General features: G+C 41.2%; 1 protein-coding gene and 1 pseudogene across 5 annotated transcripts in view; both read right to left on the bottom strand.

Annotated features, from left to right (window-relative positions):
• The window catches only part of kazna (kazrin, periplakin interacting protein a), a 217,804-nt gene extending 191,274 nt beyond the window's left edge, over positions 1-26,530 (bottom strand). For 3 of the 4 annotated variants that reach the window (XM_084069568.1, XM_084069572.1, XM_084069573.1), the window contains exon 1: positions 26,403-26,521. In XM_084069568.1, the coding sequence (XP_083925694.1) occupies positions 26,403-26,516 (114 nt within the window). In that variant the 5' untranslated portion in view covers positions 26,517-26,521. Of the gene's footprint in view, positions 1-26,402 lie in introns of all 4 variants that reach the window. The other variant, XM_084069571.1, reaches the window with a different exon arrangement.
• On the bottom strand, positions 465-2,321 carry LOC311053265 (DNA fragmentation factor subunit alpha-like; annotated as a pseudogene). Its single transcript has 2 exons — positions 1,613-2,321; positions 465-492 (listed from the first exon to the last, which is right to left on the bottom strand). The product of its transcript is annotated as a DNA fragmentation factor subunit alpha-like (transcript).
• Positions 26,531-26,784: the final 254 nt, after the last annotated feature.

Genomic DNA, 26,784 nt, shown 5'->3' on the forward strand with positions numbered 1-26,784 from the left:
CACCCCCAAATATGTAAACGGACTCATTACACTAGTTTTTCGTTACCGTGACTCAACATATTAAACTGTCATCGGTGGTTTTGAATTGTTTCTTATTTTACATTTAAATACCTTAATTTATTTTAAAGCTTTTTTTCAGGCGGCCCGAACGTCTAGCGTGACGCGTCGTTCACTTTGCAGTGCCACCTTACAGGCACCTCACAGTGTGAGAGAGAGTTTTGTGCTCTCCTAAATCCACGGCAGGCTTTGAAAGTACCCACTTCAGAAAGAGGTGACGTGCATCACCTCTCCAATGACCAAAACCCACTTTGTGATTACTCAGACCTGGTATGGCAGACCTGTGGGGAGTGTGCAGTGGTGTACAATGTGAAAAGATAGTTGAAATCGCAGGAGATGAAGTTAGCAGTTTATTTGTGTAAAGGGTGGATAAGAATGAAATGGTGTGAAAGACAGTGGCGACGTCGTCAGGTCCACAGGTTGTCATGGCAGAGCCTAGAGAATGGGAGAAAAGGAGAAGGCAGGAATCACCTAAGTAGTTATGATGAATGGGCCTAGTTTATAAGTATGATTATGAGCATTTATGACTCTTTCTATGGTTATAGATTATTACTATTTATCACTATGGAAGCCGTCGAACTGGTGCGATCTGACGGCATCCTAGAATTTATAGGTAGGATGTGATGTCATGCTGTCGTGAGATTACGTCACACTGGCGTTGTGTCCATATTCGGGACGACCGTCTCATCGTCATCGTCGTCTTGGTAACAGGTTGGTTTGTTTTGTGAACGTACATACAACCGACATGGCGCAGGATTCAAATTGTAAGGTAGATTATTTGGCCACGGACCCCCATCTGAAAATGTTTTGTGCCAGGGACCCCCAGAAGAGAAGATTTATGTAAAAAAAAAAAAGCTACATTATTCCAAAGTTTCCAAACCTTTTCGATATTTTTCTAAATGTTTCAAAAATAGCAGATGTACAAGCACGCAGCGCGGCACGAAGTGAATAGCTAACTAACATAAATGGATAAAGTGGTTAAAATGCTTGTGATGCTATATTAACTACTTTTGCTGGGGACCCCCTGGATCCCATTAGCTGGAAGTTGCTGATTGGCACTTAACTACGTGCTGCATCCAATCTAATTAAAAACAAATAAAATAAAAATACATTTTGACCTAAAACAGTCCAGACCTTTTTAGCTAAACCGATCTTAGTTCTTAAGAAATTGTGGCAACATACTGGTTGGCCTATCTGAGTAACCATCACGAAAATACCTCGAGTTTGCCAAGGATCTTTTTAAGGCATTTTTTCACAGCATCACATTTTCATTAACATAAAGACGCATAATGGACACATAAGTGATTCAGTCCAACATACCTTAGATAAACATGACTTATGCAAATCACACTCATACTTGTGCTATTCTTCACCTTTGTGAGATGATAGAATTCAAGTGGTTTGCGTAGGTGAGTGGCATAATTTAGTACAGTGCTAGTATGATGTAAGTGGTGACATCATCAATCAGCATTTGTGGATTCCAGCAATATGGACATTTATCCCTAATACATATAGGCCCCTATTTTTGCCACTGCTATACCCGCCACTGCTATACCAGCGACAACCCAGCACCTTAGCCATGACCGCTGGCCCCTTGGCCACCACTATCTGCAGCTCCTCGGATGAGAGTCTGGTCTCCGGGCTTGTTTTACATCCATGTCACCATCAACATCCTGCCTGGGCTGGCTGGGCTTTGTCTGTTCTCCATCTTCTCTCTCTACAGCCCTGAGGTAGAGCTCAAGCAGATCCTTGGACTGTCTTTCCTCCTCTCTGCGGTCCAATACCCTCAGGAGGCTCTCCTGAAGCATCTCGACCTTCTTCTGCGGGACGCCCAATTCAGAGGCCAGCTCAGGGACAGGTCGTTCAACCAAGATCGCTAAGTCTGCCTCTGACATAAGGATGATACTGGCAAGGTCCTGTTTCAGCTGCTGGGCCAGTATCTGCCAATACTCTGGTTCACTGGAAGAGCCGTCCGCACTGTCCATGCAGTACCACCAGGCAGTACCACCATCGATTCTGCGAACGGGCAACCATGACTCTTGTTCTTGCAAGAACATGAACTTCGTGTTTCTGGGTAAACACAAAAAGTAGGCCTCATCCTCCACTATTGTCCCATCATCTTCTAGGACAACTGAAACAGGGGCATCGGGGTTGAAACCAAGGAACTCACATCCTTTTATCCTCAGCTGACCCAAAGAGGGCACGACCAATCCATAGGAATTTTGGCGTGTGAAATTACACACCTTACAAGGTACTTCTGTCATCCTACTAACGTGGAAAAAAGCTAAAGATAACGTATAAAGAAGCAAGACTAGTACATCTTTTACTCTTTGAATGCAGAGTAAGTATATTTTGATGCCAATACTTTTGTACTTTTGCTCAAATCGAATGTTGAATACCAGCTATAAAAGACAAAATCCTCGACTGGTTGTGTTTAAACCTGAATCAAGACCCGCTATGATGATATCCAAGCAAGAACTAACCAAGATGCCCCTTGGCAGAAGAGGGAGAAGGAGAATCAGTGGGATCTGTATTGATGCTGCGTATCTTAAGAGGCAGTTGATGTCTCTGGGTATCGCAGATGGATCTGATCTAATCCGGAGAGATCCCTTGGCTTTTATATTGTTGGCTGCGGTGCTGGTGTCATCCCGGTGATGTCACTGTGAGTCAGTCATATCCATATATGGAGTCCCGAGGTTGGTCATGCTCAAAAATAGAGTCTATGATGTCAGGCTTGGAGGTTTCAGTTAGCTCCATATATGGAGTTCCAGGAGGGGTCTATGATGTCAGACTTGGGTATGTCAGTTACCTCCATACATGGGGATTACGGAATTGAATAGGTCAATTATCTCCATATATGGGGTTCCAGGCATCCTGAACACGGTCTAACTTGCCGTGGTATCCATTTACGACTAATGCTGGCAAGTATGCTCTGAAACGTTCTTAACACCAGCCCTTTACTTGTAACCAAGTTTTTCCTATATTGTGGTATTGAGTACTTCTTCCACCACTGAGTATTTGTTATAGATTGGATGCTCTGATTTGAGGCGCTTCTTCGCCTGTTGCAACGGAGGAATGGAGCTCACATTTCTTGTTTAAAGCCTGGCGGAGAATGTTGTGAAAATGATGTCTGGCCTACAGTATGTCATACAGCAGGTTATTTGACTCGCTATTGAAATTCAGTCACTGACAAATGGACTGCTGAAATCAAACTCAGTGTAGTTGTAGTTAGTTGTCCAGCACAAGTTACACTCTGCTCACTGCGCTAACCTTCATGCAGTCTGATTGAGTTGCTCCTGCCATCGTGATGAGGTCACCATGGGTCAGCCATGTCCAAATATGGAATCCTAGGTTGACCGTTGTGCCCAAATACGGAGCCTGATAGGTTGATCACTCTAACCTCTGGAGTAACCATGGCGATCTAATGTGGCTTATCTAGTGACGTGAAATCCTCTCGAACAGTCACGTTTGAGTGTGTGTGTGTGTGTGTGTGTGTGTGTGTGTGTGTGTGTGTGTGTGTGTGTGTGTGTGTGTGTGTGTGTGTGTGTGTGTGTGTGTGTGTGTGTGTGTGTGTGTGTGTGTGTGTGTGTGTGTGTGTGTGTGTGTGTGTGACAGCCGGACAGAGACACAGAGCTGTGGGTGTGGGTGCAAGCATGTGTGTGAATTTTAAGACAAAAATAAACAAAGAGACAGAGCACCAAATCACGGTGGCTGCCAGGCATGGCAGCGAACGGAAGAGGGAAAAATCATTCGCTCAATTCCCATCAAATCTCTTTCACTGAGGTTCATCCATGCATGGCAATGTCATTATGCCTCAGGCTAATTAAACTTCAGCCATTCAACATCAGATTCATAGTCATACAGTACTTTTGTGCTTAACAATTTAATGTCAACATCAGCTTTAGTAACATAACAAACTTTCCATTTAATCTCTCTCTCTCTCTCTCTCTCTCTCTCTCTCTCTCTCTCTCTCTCTCTCTCTCTCTCTCTCTCTCTCTCTCTCTCTCTCTCTCTCTCTCTCTCTCTCTCTCTCTCTCTCTCTCTCTCTCTCTCTCTCTCTCTCTCTCTCTCTCTCTCTCTCTCTCTCTCTCTCTCTCTCTCTCTCTCTCTCTCTCTCTCTCCTTGAGGGTCAGAAGAGCTGGCTATTTTCCCCCATATATACATGTATAGGCTATATATATATACATTTTTTTATTTTTTATGCTGACTCTGTCTGGGCACGCTTGGCCGTCTTTCAATTTAGTTCCTTCTGATAACTCAGCCTCCTCCAATAGATAAATATTAAATTATAACAAATGACTCTCGCTTTCTCAGCAGGCAATTGTGTCCTTTTCCCTCCAGAGGCATTGAGCACAGGCTAAACAAGGGATGCTGCTATCTGTAATTGGGAATGGGAGGGGGGAGACTGTTAGTATTAACCATGCAGCTGGCTCGTTGGGATAACTGGACATTATTCAGATCAGCGCTGCGCATTCACAGAGGCTAATACACATAGCCAACAGTAACACATTCACTGAATCAAATCTGCATCCTCTATATCAACATTCTGCCAAAAAAAAACTGGAGGATAGGATGTAAGCTGTGCACTTTGTTATTGCTTTTTATTTAATATTTCTGACAATTCTAGCTGCACTATGCTGGAACAGCTTTTACTTTTCAGTGATAAGCGACTATTCCAGGAATAATCTTTGCAAATTCTTTTCATGTTTGTTTTTAGCACAGATTCTAGGTTTCGGAGAAGGTTGTAATCCCCTAAGCCTGTTTGAGTGTGTAATTATTAGAGTAACACGATTTCAGATGGTAAAAGACAAATTCGTTTTTATTTGGTTGTTTTGGTCCGGAGGTAATATTTTTGGATATCATCTTATATAGCTTTGAAAAGCATCTGACATTTTGCTGTAAGTTTGGAGTGCTATCATCAGCACCGCATCGTGCTGCAGAAGGGTCTGATGTCTGAAGTCAGAAAACTTTATATCCTATATGTTCCTCCCCTTCAATGAACTAACCAACCATGTGTTTCATCTATCTATCTATCTATCTATCTATCTATGGATTGAGAGAAAAATATAATCAATACTGCATTTTAGTTTTATTTATTTATTTAAATATTATGGCAGCCAATCTCCACTGTACCTATATATAGTAAAAAAAAGACCATAACATAACTTGGTGCTACCATTGCCTCATTTTAGGGCTGCCAATATCAGGTCGCTATCGTTCTGACATGAGAAAATGGTGAAAATAATGTAGGGTACTCAGTGCACTCCTCATCCAATTCCAGTCCTAACTTTATTTCTTTATTTTCAATATGGGGTTTCAAAAAAATCTATCTAAGCCATGGCAAATCAATGTTAATCCACTCTACCCTTCAGGTAAGTCTTTTGAAAATGCCTCTACATTTTGTTCCAAAAAAGAAAATGTCTCTATGAAAATAGAGGACATAGAACGTGGGTTGGAGTGTGCGTGTTTCATCCTGCATGAACCCTGAGATAGTCATGGAGCTATTATCTATGGTGCAGGCAGCATTGTCAGCTCTGTCAGCAGGCTCCATGGGTTTTGTGTGGGACTGGCACCTAATCCCATTTACTCTGGTATTTAACTGGGAGGAGAGCTGCCCTGTCTGCTTCCACCGTCAGTAATCGCCACTCAAGATCAAAGACCAGACTACACAGTAAAATCCTGAGTGTCAATTTAACTTAATTCGACATTTAAACCAAATGTAAGGGTCCATTTGGTTACGTTTTCACATTCTCAGATGTACCAATGGATCAATAAACACTGAGTTTTGGCGTGTAAAAATTACACACCTTACAAGGTACTTCTGCAACATTAGGCATGATTCTGGTATAGGATGATATCAGCACATAGAGAAAGACGAGGAGGAGATGAATTTAAAAAAAAAGAAACAGAAAATATTAAATGCTATGGGTTGTTAGACAAAGTATCACCCATAAAGTGTTATCACAAGGGGATAGACAGGATTAGTTTGTTTATATATCTGGGGCTTGAAATTTTGGTTTTGGTTTTGATTCATGGATTTTTTTCCTGCTCTTTTGGCTGTCATTTTATGTGTTGGACGAGAGAGACTTGGCAGATAACTTGTCAGAATGAGACTTTATAAACGTTTTTGAAATATTAATTGCTGCTAGACTACATGCCTAGACTACTAATTGTCGTATAACAAGTCTTAGTTTTGTAAAGGACAGCACATTACTGGATTTCTGGTAGCATAATTGGTTCAATAAGTTTCATTCCTAGATGAATAAGCTACACCACAGGTCTTCAACAGGGGGTCTGGGACCCCTAGGGGGTACTCAGAGTTACTACAGGTGGGCCGCCAAATCTTTATGTAATTATGTTTATGAGACGCTTTTTTTTGTTTTTTGCTTTTTTACATTAACCACTCGAACCCTAGCATCCCTATTCACGTTGTGAGCTTGTAGATCGGATATTTTCAGTTAAGCGTTTTGGTGCAGAGGGGGAAAAGAGCAGACCAAGTAAACAGAGCAAAAGGTCAAGTTTACAAAGTATTGACGTTTTAAGTGGATTCAATGTCTGAAAATACACTTCAACATGAATCCAAATGAATGGAAAAGATAATGCGTAAATAAACAGAAAACTAATTTACACAACATTGGTGATAGTGCTGTTAAACAAGTCTATGAAAAAGTTTAGGATGCAACACACTTTTATACAGTATGTAGTGGGGGTCCCGGCTTCATCTCTCTCTCTCACAAAATCCTCAGTTTGTTTGAGGTTATAGAAATGTACTCGTATAAGACCACTTTCTCAGTTAAATTCGTACTTATATTATATATTGAAGTAATAAGTTGTATTTAGTGATCATCTCTCTGTTATAATGGTTACTATGAGGATGATCCCCCCACAATAATTTTTTTGTATGAGCGACACTTCAATGACACTAAATGGCTCAGTTTACCGCAGAGTTAGTGACAAACCAGTGACTTGCATGGCTTTGAAGCCCTGAGCTTGAGAAACATTTCCAATTAGTGACATGGAGGTTGTCACACTGTCGCTCTCTTTCACATTTCCTCAGCTCAATGAATCAATGAGCCAGGGGAAAATAGTGTGTAAAGTATAATTCAATTAGACTCATCCACCCTCTGTAAAAAAAAAATAAAAAAAGGAAAACAACACTGTGCTTTTGTGTCTGTGGAGCTGGAAATAATGATATTATTCTATGAGGAATTGATTTGTAACTGAGCTCCCTCGTGGCAAGAATTCTTTATTTGTTAATAATTGCAGGCTGTGGAGAAGACAACTCAGTGTTTTGTGTTGCTATCAAAGTGTCCATAAGGAAGGAAAAATAAAACAAGGCCATGTACAATTAAAAAAGAATACATAGAGCTGTTTTAGGGAGAAAAAATATATAACTTTGAAGTTCAACATTCAATATTTGAAAAGAAAAACTATAAAGGATCCAGTCTGCAAGCCATCATTCTGCCAACAGGCAGTTATTATTGTTCAATTGCATTTTCATCATCGGTCATTGTGTGACAGACAGTATAAATTGTGTTGTTTTAAAATGGCTGACATCGCATTTGAAGGAAAAACTTTTCAAATGTACTATGCAATTCATATTTGGAGAACAACTCATCAAAGTAAGCAAGTTAAAAGAGACAATTTCCTGTGAGGGTGTATGTCAGTGTGCATGTGTGCGTGCACGCGCGTGTGTATGTGGGTGGCTTCAAGCCAGGCCAATTCTTCTGCAAAAGGTTGCACTTATGGGGAATAAAAAGTAGCCAAAATCACTGCAGTAGCCTAATCTAATGAAGAGACATCAGAGTTAAAATTGAAGAATTATAATCTACCACTACAGTGCTGGCAACAAAGGATAACTCTTCTAATCTTGAGGATTCTACATCATAATCTTTTCCCAGTGCTGCTCAGTACAGATAAGGACTTCACAACTCTTGAAATCAAATGAGCCAACACCAATACAATAACCTATCTTTAATGATTCAAAAAGATAACATGAACCTAATTATTATTTTACAATTATTACTATTTTTAAAAAATCATTGCGTACCACATGCTAAAGTGGCAAGTATTGTTCTGGGATGAAATGTTTCCCATTTGCCATCTCTGTTTAATGCTATTTGTTTTTACCTGAATTAAGAGAGAAAAATCCAAAGTAAAGAGCGATTTGATAACAACCCAAGAGCTATTGAATAGGGCTGGGATCCTTTAGGATTTTAACGATTCTGGTTTCTTGATGATTCCCTCTTAATGGTCCGATTCTTTAACGGTTCCCTTTAACGATTCCTATAGGGATTCCCAAAGAGGTTGGTACAGAAGCAGCATAGGTACTAATAAATAAACAATAAAAGTCAGTATATTAAGTACATTTAGGATTATGGTGGTCCTTGAAATAAAAAAAACGTTGAGAACCACTGGTATTGCAATTATATACCAGCTCCAACCCTACTATTGAATATTATGGATCAGGCCAACTGTTCGACTTCTCATCTGCTGCTGACTTGCTGAGTCGTGTAGACAGAGGCGATACACCCCTCCACCACAGCCCCCCAAACCTATTGTATCAACATTTAGTTATTTTTTCTCTTCGGGGGGTTCCAAATAAAAGGAGCAGCCTCTGGCTAAACGTGTCCTTTTGTGAGTTGGTGAAAGTAATTTGTTTCTTGTCTGAGATAGTGGAGAAAGTACTTTTCACCATTACATAGCCAGACTAAGTGATGAGTTTAGTGTGTGTGTGTGTGTGTGTGTGTGTGTGTGTGTGTGTGTGCGTGTGCGCGTGCGTGCTTAAACCATGCACCTTATGTATATGTACTGTACATATTATTATATCAGCTGCTATTTTACTCCCTGATCCAACTGCATTTCTTTCTTTTAACTGTGCATCTCATGTATACGTAAGTACGTATATCATGCACATGACATTACTGTATGTATTTCACACTGCTAATATTGATGTCTAGCCTGTCTTTCTGTTTCTTTATTTCTCTGTCTCTTTCCAGCGTTGTTGAAGCTTCAATGATGGAGCTTGTACAACAAAGACATTCACCCACCTTGTTACATCTGTAAAACTGTGATGCAACAATAAAGAGTTAAGTTGAGTTGAGTTGTACTACATGCAGTGATGAGTGGTGTCAGGGTAGGTGGGTATACTGTGGTTTATCAGGGGAAACCCCACCCAAATGTGTATGTGTGTACGACGTGCTGTGTTCATGTGTAAGGTATTATGCCGTTGTTATATTGGCTTCTGTATCTGCCATCTGTATTGTACCTCTTGGGTAGCTCTGTATCGGGTCGACAGAAGTCAGCACAAATAAAGAACTTTAAATAAAGAGTTTACAGGTAAAACAGAAGTCGTCTGTGTTGCACAATGCATACGGAAAAATGCCACAGCTGTGACTCCACATACATGTACAAAGACCCACGCACACAATCATATTATACTCGTCACACAAGCCCAAGCCCACCCACTAACAGAAAACCACACAGTCGCCTAACATAAGAGAACTGTAATCTGTAATATAATGCACTCATTATGGGCTACAGAAGACTGCACAGCTTTGATAAATGTACAGTACATACACACATACAAATGTGCACACACTGGGGACTAGTAAGGCCTAATGCCCAGCACAGACTACACAATTGTACCGCTCTGATCTTCCACTCGCTGACAGTTTTTGGACATCGCCAACAAAAGCCCCAGATGAGAGGAAAATTGGCGCTCACTCCTGTGAGTTCTGATTGCAATATGTGAACTGTTTAAAGACACAATCTGAGCTTGACCAGGACACTCACTGATGCATCACAGATATCTGAGACATATCTAGAACAGTGGCTCAAAAACAGCGTGTAGAGGAGCAACACTGGTGTGCCGTGAGATAAGTCCAGGCGTGCTTTAGGATTTTGTGACAATCACACATTATCATTGCAATATATACAGTACACCAAATCTCTGCAAAGAGATAGGTGATTATAGGTGTAGAGGGAAATACTAACAGACCTAGAATAGAGCCCTGGGGGATCACTGATCAATTATATTGCTTTAGTGGTTAAACAATGAAAAGTATTAACAAGAGCTTGTGTCTAAATATTAACTACATAGGATCCATTGGAACAGGTGTTCTTTTTTCCATTCCCTGAAAGTAACGTTTTTTAACAGGTTTCTGTCTAAAACCGTTCCAAATTTACGATTCCGTCCCTATCGGAATATAACTCGTCACAGGCCAAGGGGGGGGGCGTTGCCAAGTTACAGCGATCCGGTGGGAAAGGGCTGTTCGTGTCCGACATGCCTCCTGGTGAAAGATCTCGTAATGTGTGACCCTCTGTCGCTGATCATTCATGTCGTTTGCGAACCACAAAAACGCAAGATGCCCGATTTCAAGACAGAAGGTTTGTGTGGTGTGGTGATCTGTAGTACAGCGATCTGGCGACTTGGAAAGTCATGTAGTGTGTGCCGGTCATAAGCTGACGTGTTTGTTCTCTTTCTCGGGTCAAACCTCCAGGCGACGTCTTCTATCTCCTGTAAACGTGGTAGCCATGGGCACCACACGCGTCAGAGTCAGAGAGCAGTATCCTGTATCCCTCAAACCTCTCTTTTCAAAAGATTGAGGGTGAAGCCTTTGATCTCTACAGATAACTGCTTATCTGAGGTAATGGGGGGGAGGGGGCAGAAACGGTACCGAGGAAAGAGTGCAGTGGTGGAAAGAAACTAAGAACATTTACTCAAGTACTGTACTTAAGTACAATTTTGAGGAATTTGTACTTTACTTGAGAATTTCCAATTTCCAACACTTTTACATCTACTCCACTACATCTCGGATCCAAGTATTGAACCTTTACTCCACTACATTTATTAGAACACGTTAGTTACTAGTTACTTTGCAGATATATATTATTACGTTATAAAACATACATTAACCACTTTAGCCATATTTTATACCTAGGCTATTTGAAAATAGCCTATCTACAAGCTATTTCTACAAACTCACAACGTGTCGAATCAGCTTGTAGATCTGCTATTTTCAAACATTTTAGAACTTTTACTTTTGGTTCTTTAAGTACATTTTGATACCAACACTTTTGGACTTTTAAGGGTCTGCATTTATTTCCTCTGCATGCTGTCAACATATTCCTTCTGGTGGCCTGTTGCCATGACAACACATACTAACGCGGGTGAATGCTTGTGCACTCAACGATATGCAAGAGCACATGTACAGTACACAGACACGTAAGCACATACACAAATGCACACACACACACACACGTCTGCACACGCCCGCACACGCACACACACACACACACACACACACACACACACACACACACACACCTGAGGCAGTGGCAATGGTGGAAGAAGTGGTTAATGTATGTTTTGTAATAATAATAACCTAAATCTTTTCAAATACTGCAAGTAAAGTAATAGTATAATAATAATAATTATTATAATAATATAATAATAGTACCTCAAAATTGTACTTAAATAATACTTGAATAATACTTAAATTGTACAAAATTGTATTCCCCATCGATAATGTCACAGGTCTGAACTGTCAACAGCCCTCCTCTGACACAGAGTGAGTAGACAAAAATGGTACCACCATATTATAATGAACATTAGTGAGGACCAATCCTATGAAAATGGCTGAAGTCATCCTTTAAGTACAGTACTCGAGTAGATGGTTACTTTCCACCCCCGGCTCACGTTCCCACTTGGGTTGCGTCAATACATGAGCCTGTTAGATTAAGAGACCTTTCATCTGATGGTGCCAGGCCAGGCTGGAAGTCATTCCTCTCAGCATCAAGACATCACATACAGTACCTATTCTGAGGGACCCTGTGATAACTGAATCAGCTCACTGTCTGAGCTTTTTACACAGCTTGAGAGGGTAGGCTACTCTGTGAGCAGATATGCCCGCAGAGGGATTGGCGACGGGGCATTTTGACATGTCACACAAAGGGTGAATTGAATATCTATCCAAAGCCAGAACATTCGCCATTGTGTTACTTTGGTTCAATCAACTGATGCTGGGATGTTGCAGTCGGTGTTCCTGTGAGTACTGAAGTACAGTACACAAACAAGCCTGGCACATAATGTATTGCATTTGTCCAGTTTCCCACGTATACATACAGACACAAAATATGCCCAGAAATATGCTTTAGAAAACTATGTGGGATGATATATTATAGATTTTTACGCACACCGAGTTTAAAGTCGATCAGTCAAACGTTTCTCGAGACGCGCAAAGGATATACACACACTCACACGCACGCACACACACGCACGCACACAGAGATTCTGTGCATTTATAGTAGAATAAATTGAATGAAAATGTTAAAATCTATTTCCAGTTAATATGTATAAATAAGAAAACTGAGTTTGAAATTCTCCACTGTATAATCACCATAACCCAAAGCCTGGCTAGGTTGTAGTTGGTAACAAAATGTTTCTGGTTAAAATTTGGGGTGAATCTTGCTAAACACTGGTGATGCGAACAATACCCATAGCCGTGATATCATTTCAATATATCATGGCCATAAGCAACTTTGCTCATGATAATATCATATGAGTATATTATACAGTATATTTTTTGCAGTGTGGTTTATTTTGAGAAAATATTATTTTCCTTAAGATGAAGATATCTTCCTATGACAAGCCACACAACATAAGTCAGACAAGCAAGGACATTTTCAAAACACTATGCAGATTCAGCCATAAGCACGGCTGCCGGTGACAAGCCTTGACAGCGCAGGGGTTGCCTAGCAACATAGGTAGCCTATCATTGGTCAAATTATGCAAATATCTCTATTCATCACTGAATGGACTGTGTCACTGAGTTTTTCATTACCCCTCAAGTGTCCTATGCTGGGCCATTAGACACACAACTATTACCTTGTGAATCTTTCTGAGGGCCCCGAAGTTTAATAGTGCATAGATCTCTGTCAATCGGCATCCGTAAGTCATGTTGCCATGGAAGTGCTCTGGAGATATCGTAGAGATATCATGGAGATATTATTCTATAAATACATGAAATCTCTGTGTGCGTGGGTGAGTGTACATAATTATCCTTTGCGTATCTCAAGAACCACCCGACTGATCAACTTCAAACTCTGTGTGTGTATCACCGCCCTGAGGGAGTGCGGTGCCTGGTTTGAAGTCGGTCGGATCGGTGGTTCCGATCTATATACTCATATATATGCATACAGTATATGGAGATACGGTTGTCTAGAATCGCCAATCCGACCGATATGTCCATATACTGTAGGTAAATACTAATGACACCAGGGATCTCCATATATGGCCTAAAAGGGACAAGCTCAGACAGATACAGAGATCTCTATATATGGCCATACAATGGACATAGGCATACAGACGGGTACAACACTGGCAATGGCTACAATGGGTATAGCAAAACCGGAGGTGCATGCGTTCCCAAGAGCATCATTCCCAAAAGACAGTATTGGCCCTTTCCGAATAGTCACACTCCGAAAGGACACAGCATTAGTGAGTTTAACCACTTAGTCGACCGGGCCGGTTCTGTACTTTTCCCCCAGTCAGTTAAAAATGTTCATCACTATTCACTGTGTGTGAGACACGACCATGACAGTGTCAAGGGGCCTGCTCGCTCACCTTGCTCATTTGAATGCATGAAGCAGCTTACCAGAAAATAACATGTGTGAACCCATAGCCATATTGTATTGCCCTTTTGTATTGCTATTGAGATATTTGGCATTAGTATCGTACTTACCACCTAGACAACATTTGTTCCTGGGGGAAACCCTGTACTATACTTGTGAATTAGATATTGTTTCTAGACAGCAATTAGCCTTAGAACTGGTTTTAGCATGAAGTGGAGTAGATTGGAGTGGAATTGAGTCTGTACCATACAGTGTAAAAGCCCCATTAGAACCATCCTGCAATGGACACACTCCCATTTGAACAGGCTCAGGACCACCCTTTTTACTCAATAGAAAAATCTAATACAACAGATTTAAAGAGAGAACCAATTAAACCTAATTCCCTTGGTAGGGAGGGGGTCCTGAATTCAAAAAGCATCTGCTTAATCTACAATCTGAAACCATTTTGCTTCAGGTTAAATGTCTTTGCTCTGCAGTTCACTCGACTCTGACCTCAGGCTTGCATTTCACCTTGGAGGGCGCACATTTATCTTCCCCGCCCCCAGGGGATCAGGGCAAGGGGGACGTTTAGTCATTACTCTGGCTGTGTTCAGAGAGCGGGGTAGAAGGGCTGGTGGTCACAGAAACCCACAAGGCACCATTTCTTTCCCTTCCTCTGGATCAATGGTGTCACTTAACCACCAGCTCTGCTCTGCTGCACCCATAGGCACAGCCATGTTTGTGCTACAGTAGATGTTGCAGCGAGTCTTTGACCCCCAAAGGAGTACATATACACATAAATATAAACTCACAGTCCTCAGTCCACCTGCCCAACTCTACCTCTGTTCAATACATCTCTTTGATCAATAAAGCAGTGATGTTCAGTTCCCCTAACATACAGCTAGCTGGGGAATGGGGATGTATCATTAGTTATTCCATGTGATGGCCCCTTAGATTTAGGGCAAGCAGGAAGCCACTTCACGTCCCCTCAGACTTCCGCCGTAGGAAAGTACTTATTGATTATACATTTTCAGAGACCTTCAATGGACACTGCCAACACACCACAAAACCCAACCCAGCCATGTGCAACTTCACCAGAAATTGCAGTCTACTTCTCATCCGATATACAGCAGGTTCAAATTCACCATGAAAAACAGTCACAGCAGCAGATACCATACAACTACATGTGCAAACAAACTAACTGTAGTGTAAATCCAATATATTGGGAAAAGCAGGTACAGTGTTGAATAATTACTCCCTGTAGACTTACAAATGTACTAGCAAGTGGCTTGTTCGGTGCTGGTGCACTGAATCGGCCACTTGCTGCTCCAGAGCTTGCACTTGCTGGTGCATTGCTGGATATGTTGAAACATTTTGATAACAATGTGGTATTGATTGCCAGCAAAAGTAGGATGCCGATTGTAGCAACTGAGTCACACAGTAAGACAGAAAGTAAGACAAACTGCCGAAGGCACAGTAATAAAGTAACACTACTGAACAACTCTTACACAGTAAGATGCATAGAATCCTTTAGATCACTCAGTCAAGTCACTCAGTACAAAAACACCATGTTCATGATACAGTAGACTAGAGGCAGTAGATGCAGGTTCAATTGGGGGGAAGAGTGACAAATAACAAAATGTTTCTGCTCTGATCTTCCATGCCAGTGGTTCAATATCTAGATATTGTGTTCAGATGGTTGAGACGTACTGTACGTATGTACAGACATACGGATGCATGGCCAGATGGGCAGACAGACAACCCGAAAACCTAATGATTCCAACCACAGCTGTCCACCGACAGAGGCATATAAATCTGTTGTCATGAATGCCAAATAACTTTATATTTTAAAATGTTTAAATTTTAAAATAAAAAAGTGAACTGTTAGAATATGATTATCATTACTTTTCCATTTACCAAAAAAAAAGGCTGTGACTATTAGTATTCAGAGAAAGCTGTACTTCAACAACTGAACAATGGCCTTGATATCTTCCAGTCAGGTTTGCGACCCCACCATTGTTAAATTTTCAATGACATCCACTTACCGTAAATACAGACAGTGGAAAACTTTGTGTCTTAGTATTACTAGATCTCAGTGCTGCATTTGACATGATCGATAGCACTGGTTAAAGGACTTATGTCTCAGCAGGATGAGGATCTAGAAAAACTTGTCCATGCATTCATCTTCAGTAGACTTGACTACTGTAATGGTCTTTACAGGTCTCCCTAAAAAAATCAATCAGACGACTGCAGTTGATTCAGAACGCTGCTGCTCGAGTCCTTACTAATACCAAGAAAGTGGAGCATATCACCCAGTTCTTAAATCCTTACACTGGCTCCCCGTGTGTCAAAGAATTGATTTCATAATACTGTTGGTCTATAAAGCTTTAAATGGTTTAGGCCCAAAATACATTTCTGATCTTGTGCGAAATCATGAGCCATCCAGACCTCTCAGGTCAACTAGGAAAGGTCTGATTTCTGTCCCTAAAACCAAAAATAAACATGGGGAAGCACCATTTAGTTGTTATGTACCACATGTCTGGAAAAAACTCCCAGAAAACTGCCAGTTTTTTTCTCTTTTCTCTTCTGCGCTGTAATTGCATTTGTTTACTTCTTTTGTTTTATGCATCCTAATGTTATTTTATAATTGTGTTTCCTTTGCTTGATGTTTTGTGTAAATCACATTGAATTGACTTGTTGAAATGTGCTATACAAATAAAATTGCCTAGCCTTGCCTACCTAGTATTGTATACCGTTAATATGGACCTGTTAGAATGTTACATAACAACTATTATAAATTAATATATAATAAATATAGGTTTCAAATTCAAACTTTAATTAGGGCCCATAATTGATCATAAACCGCAATCAAAAGAGGTTAATTTAACACTGGTTTAACGGTATTAACAGTTCCAACGGGTATTAACAGTTCCAACAGCAAAAACAGAAGACCATTATGGACTTCAAGTGTGACACAGTTTGATTCGTCTAGCCAACTGCAATGGATTCCTATTCAGGTCACCTAATACCGTTTTCACATTACATATAAATACTTTTTACTGTGCCTTTTTTATAAAGTGAAAATCACCCAAAGATCATTATGCAAATTGTACACAGACCTGCTGAATCCCTTGCATTTGTCAACAAAATATTGAGAATAGTATATTTTACCTGGCACTGTTAGGGCACTGTCAAACTGCCATGGATAATGAATAGCATGGATGAGCAACCTGAATAAGGAGTGAAACAAACATTTCCATAATGTTGGCTCACCAGCCTGAAAAGATAATGCTGCTGTTCAGGCGAAATTGGTGACCTTCCAAAGTCTGTGACTCTGATTGTGCAGTTGGGAAGATCAAGTAATAATGCTATAAAGACAAATCAACAGCTGTAGTTCCGACCACACAACTTCATGGTGTTCAATGGTGTTTGAAAATGCTTGTTCAACAACAAAAATGCTGCTGAAGGTTCTTCCAACGGAACGTGCAACTAAAGTTGGACGACATTTCTCAGGTCAAGTAGCCACCTGTACAAAACTCAATTCCACTATTAGTTATTTCAGTCTATCGGGGCTCCCTGAGTGATGGGTCAGAGCTGTGTATGTCAGGCTTTACCTTAACAAAGGCAGTGAGAAGGCTTATAGCAATTCTGTCCTTAGACATGGTGAATATGCATAATGATCTTTGGGTGATTTTTACTTGTAATTTCTTAAATCATGGTATCTAATGTGAGAACATAATTGGATATCCTGTCCCTTAATGCAGGGGTTCCCAAAGTAGGGGTCGCGACCCCACTTGGGGTCGCGGGAGACTGACGTGGGGTCGCGAAATAATTTTGGATTAAAAAAAAAAAAAAAAAAAACTTTTTTTTTTTTTTTACTTTTACTTTTAATTCAACAGAATGGATGAAATACCATCTAAAATGATCACAAATGGTACATTTTACCATTTTAATACAATACAAATGCTTTTTTTATTTTAGTTTACGTGTATAAATGACCTCCAGGTTTAGGTGGGGTCGCGAGTCAATTTCCGCCTTATTTTGGGGTCGCGGGCTGAAAAGTTTGGGAACCCATGCCTTAATGAATTGCATTTGTTGACAAGCTATTGAAAATAGTGTAGTATGAACGGCCAAAGGTAGGAATTGATCGAGATTGTATATCATCAGATCATCTTCATACTCAAATGATCCTTCATTCTCAGTTATGATGATAGCTAAGAGTGATGTATGGGATGAGAGAGTGTAAAATTTAATGCGGACCTCCTTGTTGAAATACCCCTGTTTTGCCACTGGAAACGCTTGATTTTCAAGTATGGATCTAAGTCCCTCCAGTACTGTATGTGTGCCGGGCTGCTCTTTCTTAGCTAGTAGCTCCAAACAGATGGCTGGCTCTTGCTGTTGCTAAGAAACTACTGGTGGCCCCCTTGAACCTGTTTGAAAGTTGAAATGTATTTTAGTTACGTCTTGCACTCTATTAATTCTTATGCTCACAGTGCTAAGAACACTCAGCTTAGCAAAGTCCACAGAAACCATCACTTTGGCATAATGTTCCTGATAGTAGCCCTTCTTGTGGCCACGGTACCGGTAGTGTGATTCCAAAGAAAGACCATACCATTGTACAATTACAATAGACCATCCCATCTGATTCTCCCTTTACTTAGCAGAGAGTACCTTTGACGAAGACAATGAGAAAGATTAATACAACATGAGTATTGCTCTTAAGTAATAGTTTCTACAGACTATAAAAAGTGTGCAGTATAAGGGGGAAAAAATGTAATTTGTTCTTGAATATATTACTGTATACTACAGTATTCTAACTAACCACACTAGAATTATCTAAAAGTATAGTATTTATTAATTCTATTAAATTATTTTCCATCTGGTAATAGCATATGAATTCATGCAAACTGTTCACTGCTCTCTCACAATGATGTATTCCATGATTTTATATCCCAATGTTTCATATCAATTTCCGTACTTATATATATACGTGTGGCAATATTCTGTGGCATATAGAACATGCTCTTTTCTCCGCAGGCAACATACAGCAGTGTATTCCTAAAATGAATCAGTTTTCAATTTATTCCTTACAAGATAAGCTGCCATCTTCAATCTGCTCAACATCCAAGTCCAACAGCTTCCAGGAGTAATATCATGCATTTTGCACCGACAATTCAATTTTGTGTTAAACCGAGAAAACTGATTGCAAAGACCAGATAAAGGGCAAAAGACACTATTTTAAATTCATTCTGGATGCTATCCACTCAATAAAACTGCAATTCCTGGGCATTTCATCAAGTGCAATGTTCTTGACCACACTTGCATTAGGAATGACAAGGCTTTGACCTTGTCATCGCTGTGAACAAAATTCAGTGAGACTGAGTGGAAGCAAACACAGACAGCAATATATACTAATAGAAAATATTAAACTAACAGCAAAGAGAGAAAGCAATATACTAATAGCAATGTGAAAGTAACAACAAACAGAGACAGCAATATCCTAATAGAGGAATGAGAAACTAACAACGGACATCTCCACAACTGCCAATGGGTCACACTCACTGTCTTTAACAAGAAAGACAATGTTGCAGCTGCAAAGACGAATGAACCAGGCAAACTGTGAAATTTGCCTAATGAAAGCTTTTGTGAAGAAGTGACATGTCATGCGGTAGGTCAACAAAATGACAAATGACAACAGGTATCTGCTGAAGCGTACTGTAGCATACTGTGAATGACCGTTAACCAAGAAAAAGTCAAATAAAATAACGTACTACTCTCTTTCCAGCTACAAGCTCACAGCGTGGCGCTCTGTGCCGTGCTATGAGCTTGTATATTTGCTGTTTTTTAATAGCCAAATAAATCTAAAATTACAGAGATGTGTTGCCATATTGAATGGGTTAACACTCCAGAATAAAATGGACTTTACACCTTGCATAAGAAATGGCCCAAACTTAATTTTTCATATATCTTTTGCTGTAGTGCTTTATGTAACTGGTGCTGATTAACGAGGAGGACAGGCATGTAGAGGAGTCAGAGGAGAAGCTGGGAGGGCAGATGGGACCAGGGCGATGTATTATGCATGGTTAAAAAGCACAATCCGGAGGACCAGCTGAGCCTCCAACAGGAGAGGGACAGACTGACCCAGCCAGGCCCCATCACCCTACCCCTACCCCTACCCCACCCCCTGCCCCCTCGTCTCAGGCACCAGCCCAATACCCCCCACTCTCTATCTGGGGCTCCGGGCGGGCCTGAACTGTTCCATGACCCTGAGCTCATTTCCAAACCCTTTCAGCTGATCTGTGTGGAGAAGTCGGGTCCATTGTGTTGAAATATTCATCTGGACACGTCCTGGGCCAGACAGACTGCTTATTTTACACACCTGACTTTGGATAGGGGTCTTTCCACTTTGCAGTGTACACAAGTAAGCTGTCATTCAGATAAGATTCCCCATTATACTCACAATTATACACAGTAAAATCCTGAGGGCTGATTACGGGTCTATTTGGTTACATTTGTACACTCTCTGAGCTGAAGTTCATGTTCAGTGTAAAAATTACACATCTCGATACACTTTACAAGAACAAATTAAAACACAAAATACAACAATGACATGTTAAAATACAATATACAACGTTGAAGCATTAAAAAAAAAAAAAAAACATTGAACACTGATTAACACTGAACATTCTACTGTGTATTCATAGACTCCTTGCATGAAATCCATTGTTTTCACTAGGAGGATGTAACACTGTAGCTCCAAAGTCACCAAGGGCGGAAAAAGTGTTGCCTTCATCATCTACTGTATGGCTTAACCCACTCTATAGACTTTGCAACCGGAGAATATTGATTCATCCCAGACTAGACAGATGGAAGCTGTTAATATCGATTTGTTGTGTGTTCTGCACATATCACACAAAGGCCTTGAGAGAAATCACTGGCTTATCATTCAAATGGGCATGACCAGACAAACTACTATAGGCCCGACCATTATTCTGCACTCACCGCTATTAAGTCCAGAAAAAACATTATGTACTGAAGGTGTGTGTGTGTGTGTGTGTGTGTGTGTGTGTGTGTGTGTGTGTGTGTGTGTGTGTGTGTGTGTGTGTGTGTGTGTGTGTGTGTGTGTGTGTGTGTCTGTGTGTATATGCATCCATGCTTGAAGGTGTGTGTACATGCCTCTCCTCTGGGGGTGACAGGCGTGCTGCTGCTGCTCTACTCTGACAATTAAGCTGAAGTGAAGAGTGGAAGTCAGGAGCGCATCAGACAGACCGTCTTCATCAGTGTCTTTCTCCTGTAAATGTCAATGTCACTCCTACTCCCCCCCCCTCCAACTAACCTAAAGCCAATCACTCTACCTCTTTCTCTTTCCTCTTACCCCTCTCTCTCTCCTCTCCCCAGAGACGATGGTATATAATGCTGTCCTTGCGCATTGTGACCCAGTGGTGGAAAGTAACTAAGTACATGTACTCAAGTACTGTACTTAAGTAGACTTTTGAGGTATTTGTACTTTACTTGAGTATTTCCAATTTCCAATACTTTTACTTCCACTCCACTACATCTCAGAGGCAAAATAGTGAAACATAGATACAACTAGATCGGCTATTTGAAAATAGCCGATCTACAAAGACACAACGCGACGCGTTGTGAGCTTGTAGATGAGCTTGTAGATAGCTGCAAGCGTTGTGAGCTTGCAGCTATTTTCAAAGGATTTTTATACATTTTGAAACATGTGAAATGGGATATTGTGCATAATGAGTACTTTTACTTTTAGTACTTAAGTATATTTTGACGCCAATACTTTTGTACTTTTACTCAAGCACATTTTTAATACCGGACTTTTACTTGTAACAGAGTATTTCTACATGGTGGTATTGATACTTTTACTTCAGTAAACATGCGAGTACTTCTTCCATAACTGTTCCATGATAACTGTGACCTTTGATTGCATCACAACACATCTCGCCTATTTTGACTCGACGGACAGTTTCTATTTTATTTTGTTTGTTTTGCCCTATCCCCTCTCCACTGATGAGTGACAGCTTGGTGGATATGGACACAGTTGGATATCGCATGGAGGAGAGTGGAGGAGGGGGCTGGGTAAGTCGACCAAGGCTTGGCCTCCCATCTCCTCGCAGCTTGACGGGAGGATACACACCAGATGGAGGAGGAGGAAGGGCTGGGGGGGACAGTAGCTCCTCTAAGGTCAAGAGGGTCTCTTGCATGCTAATAGCAGCATTTGAGTGGCGGATGGAGTTGCCATTTTCAACGTGTTGTGTTAAGAGCATACTTTCATATATTCTACACATTTTTCCAAGATCTGAATATTACTTCTAGCCAATAAATCAAATCAAGACTCTTTGCCCGCAAGAACGTTGCATCCACAGACATCAGCACTTTCTTTTGGTAAGTTAACTTTTCGGGCATTTTAAAGCATTTATTTCATAGAGACAGTGGGGAGAAACAGGAAATGGCAGGGGCGAGTGAGATGGGGAAGGACATGCATCAAAGGGCCTCAAGTCGGATTTGAACCAAGGCCGGCTGTGCAAGGACTGAGTCTTTTAATGGTCTGCGCTCTACCAGGTGAGCCACTGGGGAACCCCAATATTGTGCAATCGTCCAACCTCGGAATCTGCAGGAAAATCCAATTCGGAGAATTCTCGTTAGAAAATTCTTGCATTCATTTTTTCTTTTGAAAATAGGGCCTAAGTGGTTAACCTGAGAGCAAATTGAAGGAAAATACACTCCTTATCAGAACCACATGCACACATGGTGTGGCTGTGAAATCATTGAGTAAAAAAATAAGCATTACGTTTGAGCATCATTCTGCCAAATGAGCAGCCAAAACATTCAGATAATTACTTGGCTGAGCCGATCAGGTTCAGACCTTCAAAGATTTGATTATTGGATTGGGATCCTAAATTCAGATTTGTACCATTCATCTCAGCTTTAAGCCTAGTTATTTCTTTTTTTTCCTTTTAATTCCACGCACAGTGAAGGACAAAATGAAGCCAGAGTTTATGCAATAGGCTTGCATGTGCCTGCACAACTGTGAATACAAGGCATTATACTTAAGTTGACTCTGAGGAAGCAGCATAGAAATTGTTTCTTTTATTTGCACCAATGAAGGACCTCACTGCATACAAAACGTTGGTTGCCATTGCAACCGACTCTTCCTCCTCACTGGCTGTCATGTGGTGTTTTCCTAGATTTTACAGCTTATACTTTAGCTTTTTTTTTTTTTTTTGTATTTAAGCCTTACCCCATATCAGTGTTCCCAAGTGATCAAATGTGTTCTTCAGTCCAGTGGCCGTGGCAAGAAAGGACACAGGTAGGCTAAATACTGTAATCTGCGAGACAAGTGTAGCCATTGATTTGTGCTTGTCAGGTAGTAAACAGAGGAGCTTTCTGTGTTTGTGCAACTTATAATCTATCTGTTATTATCAACATACTTTAATAGAACTTATTGTTCACAAGAAGTTCACGATTCCATAACTAACTGAAATTCAAATTTGTATTAGACACAGGCCTATGATTCATTGTTCTGAGAGTTTCCAATGAAGCACTGAAGTGTAAAAATGGTTGGCTTAGCCCTAGTTCACAGATGAGGTCACACTGAGGCCTTGTACTGTCAAGACTGTCATAAATGTGTAATATTTTAGCCAATGAAAATAATTGACAATGCTGTTCATAAAGTGCTTTTTTGGCCTGTTTATAGGTCACAGGCGCCCTTGGCAAAAACAAAGACAGACAACAATGTTTCTCACCTAGAGCCTATTTAAACTCTGCCAAAAAGGAAAAGAGTAGCTACAGAACATGACAGTGGACCGACAGAAAGTCCCCACATAGCTGCAAACGAACCAAGGAGAAGGAAGCTGCCAAACCTCAGTCTGTAAGAAAGCTGCCCACCTGTCTCTGCCTTAACCCCGATGACACAAAGTTGTGGAGAGAAAGACAGAGAGACTGAATGATAAATTGGAAAGAAGTGTTGATGAAGAAGAAAGAGAGAGAGAGAGAGACATGGAGACCCTGGGGAATCCAGTGTCACTCACTTGCCTCTCAGTAGTTTCCCCACGTCTCCTCCACTAGTGTGTATAAGTAGATTTTCCCCAGGCTTTGAGCATTAAGTATGCATTTTAACCACAGACAGACATACGGTGAGATGGGGAGAGCCCGAGAGAGAGCGGAGGAAAGATAAATAAAAAATGTTTTCTTTTCAAGCTATGTTGTGTGACCTGTTGCATGAGGAGGACTTTCTTGGGTGCCGCAAAAAGTCATTTCAACATTTCTAAAGAGGGGCAGGATGCAGGCAAAGCAGCGAAAACTAATTTTCGGGGTCAATATTGGTTCCTATGTATAGGTCACTGGAATTCACATTTGATTCAACGTCACCTTGCGTGACAGAAGGCTGCTTTGTCAATTCCGGCAACACCATCTACTCCACTTGGCATTGGGGCCCAGCTTTGGCTCAGCACCATACAGGCACAGATTCAAGAGCAAACACTATGTTTTTGAATACAGCTCAGAGGGCGCCCTTCGCCAACCTATGAATGATCCTTTGACTGCATGCGAGAGAAGGCTAGAACCGGAAGTGACGTCATCCCAAAAAAAGTCACTCCATCCACTCCTATTTTATGAGATTTACAAAAACACATCTAGCTCAGATTTCTTCTTTTTTTGGGTGAAAACGAGCCATATTCAACTGCCGATAACAACAGTACGGACGATCGCGGTTAAAATGTTTTTGGTCCGGTGGATAGACGAGACCCTCCCCCTCCCCCAGACTTTGTTTACATCAGTGTTCACATCGTGGCTTCCGTGGGTCTCCGTGGATCTCTCTGTGTCTGTCTGTGTGTGTGTGTGCGTGTGTGTGTGTGTGTGTGTGTCCGGTGCCAATCTCGCAAACTGCTGAACCAATCAGTGCCAAATTTCTTGTGCACACTGCAAGTAGGCCTCAACAGTCCATACAGTACCTCCACTCATTTATTTCCACAGGTGGGCACAATTTTGTGCCCACCTGTGGGTCATGTGTGGTCATGGGTTTTCAGACGGAATTTAGCTACCGCTTGTTTTATGTGTCATACATCCTGATGACGGCATGAGCTGATACGTGCTTTGAACATGTTCTAATCTAGCCCGTTTAAATGAAGCCTTAAATCAGGGGTCTTCAACAGGGGGTCCGGGACCCCTAGGGAGCCCTCAGAGCTACTACAGGGGGGCCGCCAAATCTTTGTGTGATATGATTATTTGTTTTTTTTTTACATTTGAACCCTAGCATCCCTTTTCTGAGGGGAACAGGTGAAAAAGAGCAGGCCAAGTAGGTCCCTGCTTCATCCCTCTCTCAGCTAGGGGGTCCTTGGCCTGAAAAACGTTGAAGACCCCTGCCTTAAATGAAGCCCCCCACCCGCTAGTGAGAGTAAGGAGCCTGAGCAGCACTACGTCATCAGAAGATCACCAAAGTCTTCACAACAGGCTTCTTTCACTGGGTGCATCCTCTGTGTGTACCAAACACAGTGGGCTCATTGAAGAGCTCAGGCTCTCATCTGCCTCCGCCTACTTACTTCACCAAGGTTACAGATAATTAAGATCAAGAATATCAGAGCATAATGAGATGGAACTGAGAGATGGAGAGAATGCCACAAAGAGGAGAGAGAAAATGAGAGAGAGAGATAGGACAAAGAATATGTGCTGAATGAAGCCTCTGACACTGTCTCATCATCGTCTTTATCTGTCAGCAGTGCGTTCAGGCGAAGGACGCCTCAAATGTTGAGCAAATTCATTAGTTTACTATTACTGTAACAAAGCTGCCTCGCAAGCAGTTGGCAGACATCAATCCACAAACATTCTCACAGCCTGTCCATCGGGTGATTGATAGCCTGCAATTTTACTTTTCAGGACGTGCCGGGGTCGTCACTGAATAATCAAAGGAGTCGGAGGATGATTCATACAGGAGGAACGAAAGAGAGAGAAAGAGAGAAGGGAGAGGGTGAAATAAATGGGGAGCCGTAACAATATATATAATAATATAATAATACTTTATGAGCAATCAGCATGTGTGAAAAAGCTATGAAATGATTGGAAATGACTTCAGATGTAACTACAAATACAAAAATCTCTGTATTGGGAAATCCAATAAGGAAGCTATGAAGACAAAATAACCTTGTTATCACAGCTTCATTAAACAGTGGCACTGTCAATATATATTTTTCATCCGACGGCTTGTCTTTTAGCATCTCTGAAATGACAATCTGCACTTTAAAACAGCGGTGCAAAGTGAACTATGAAGGCAAAAAATAAGTGCGTTGTGGCACTTCAGTTTGGCAGGTACGGTATGTGAGATTATGCAAGATTTGTGATTTCTTGAACTTGAGGGTTAACCTACAATATATTTGCTCATTTTGTACATTTTTCCCATATTTGCCATGTGTATTCTATCCTCGGTCCACACACGTATGGCTCTACTCACCCGCTATCATACAGGTGAGAGTGCAGGGTCACCTGCAGTGCTGCACGTCGAGCATCTCTGTGGTTGAATGTCCTCGCTCAAGGGCATGTAAACAGAACTGTATTGCATAACTCCAGGCACTCCTGAGTCATACACCCTCCTGAAGTACACACTCCTTGTTCAATACAATGTTTACATGGTGCTGCACAGTAGTTTGAAGGTGGCCAGCCAAGCCAAAAAAAAGAGCTAGCAGGTGAAACACATAATGACAATATCATGGTTCTCCTACCTGTGCGTCCACTAAGAGATGCCTCATCAGGGTCATGGACTTCTGCCACGTCTCCTTCTCAGGAGGACGAAACGCACGGTCCTCCTGCTCCATGGACTTGGTTCCCGGCACCATGAAGTTTGCAATCTGGTCATTCAGGCTATTCAGAGACTGCACGGCTAGGAGAGGACACACAACACCGAAAGTATTTCAATGATTAGTTTGTGGAATTCATCCAGCTGTGGTGTTTGGGAACCACCATGTTAACATCTAGATACATTCGGTGGAGAATGACAGTTATCCTGCAGAGATATACAACCGTTTTTGTTTTGTCCCAAAGCAATTTCAGATGAAAAATACAAAAATGCAAACACACTACACAGTTGTTTCTCACTGATGAATG

The sequence above is a fragment of the Gymnoscopelus microlampas genome (assembly GCF_963454915.1).
Source record: "Gymnoscopelus microlampas genome assembly, chromosome: 10".
Lineage (NCBI taxonomy): Eukaryota > Metazoa > Chordata > Actinopteri > Myctophiformes > Myctophidae > Gymnoscopelus > Gymnoscopelus microlampas.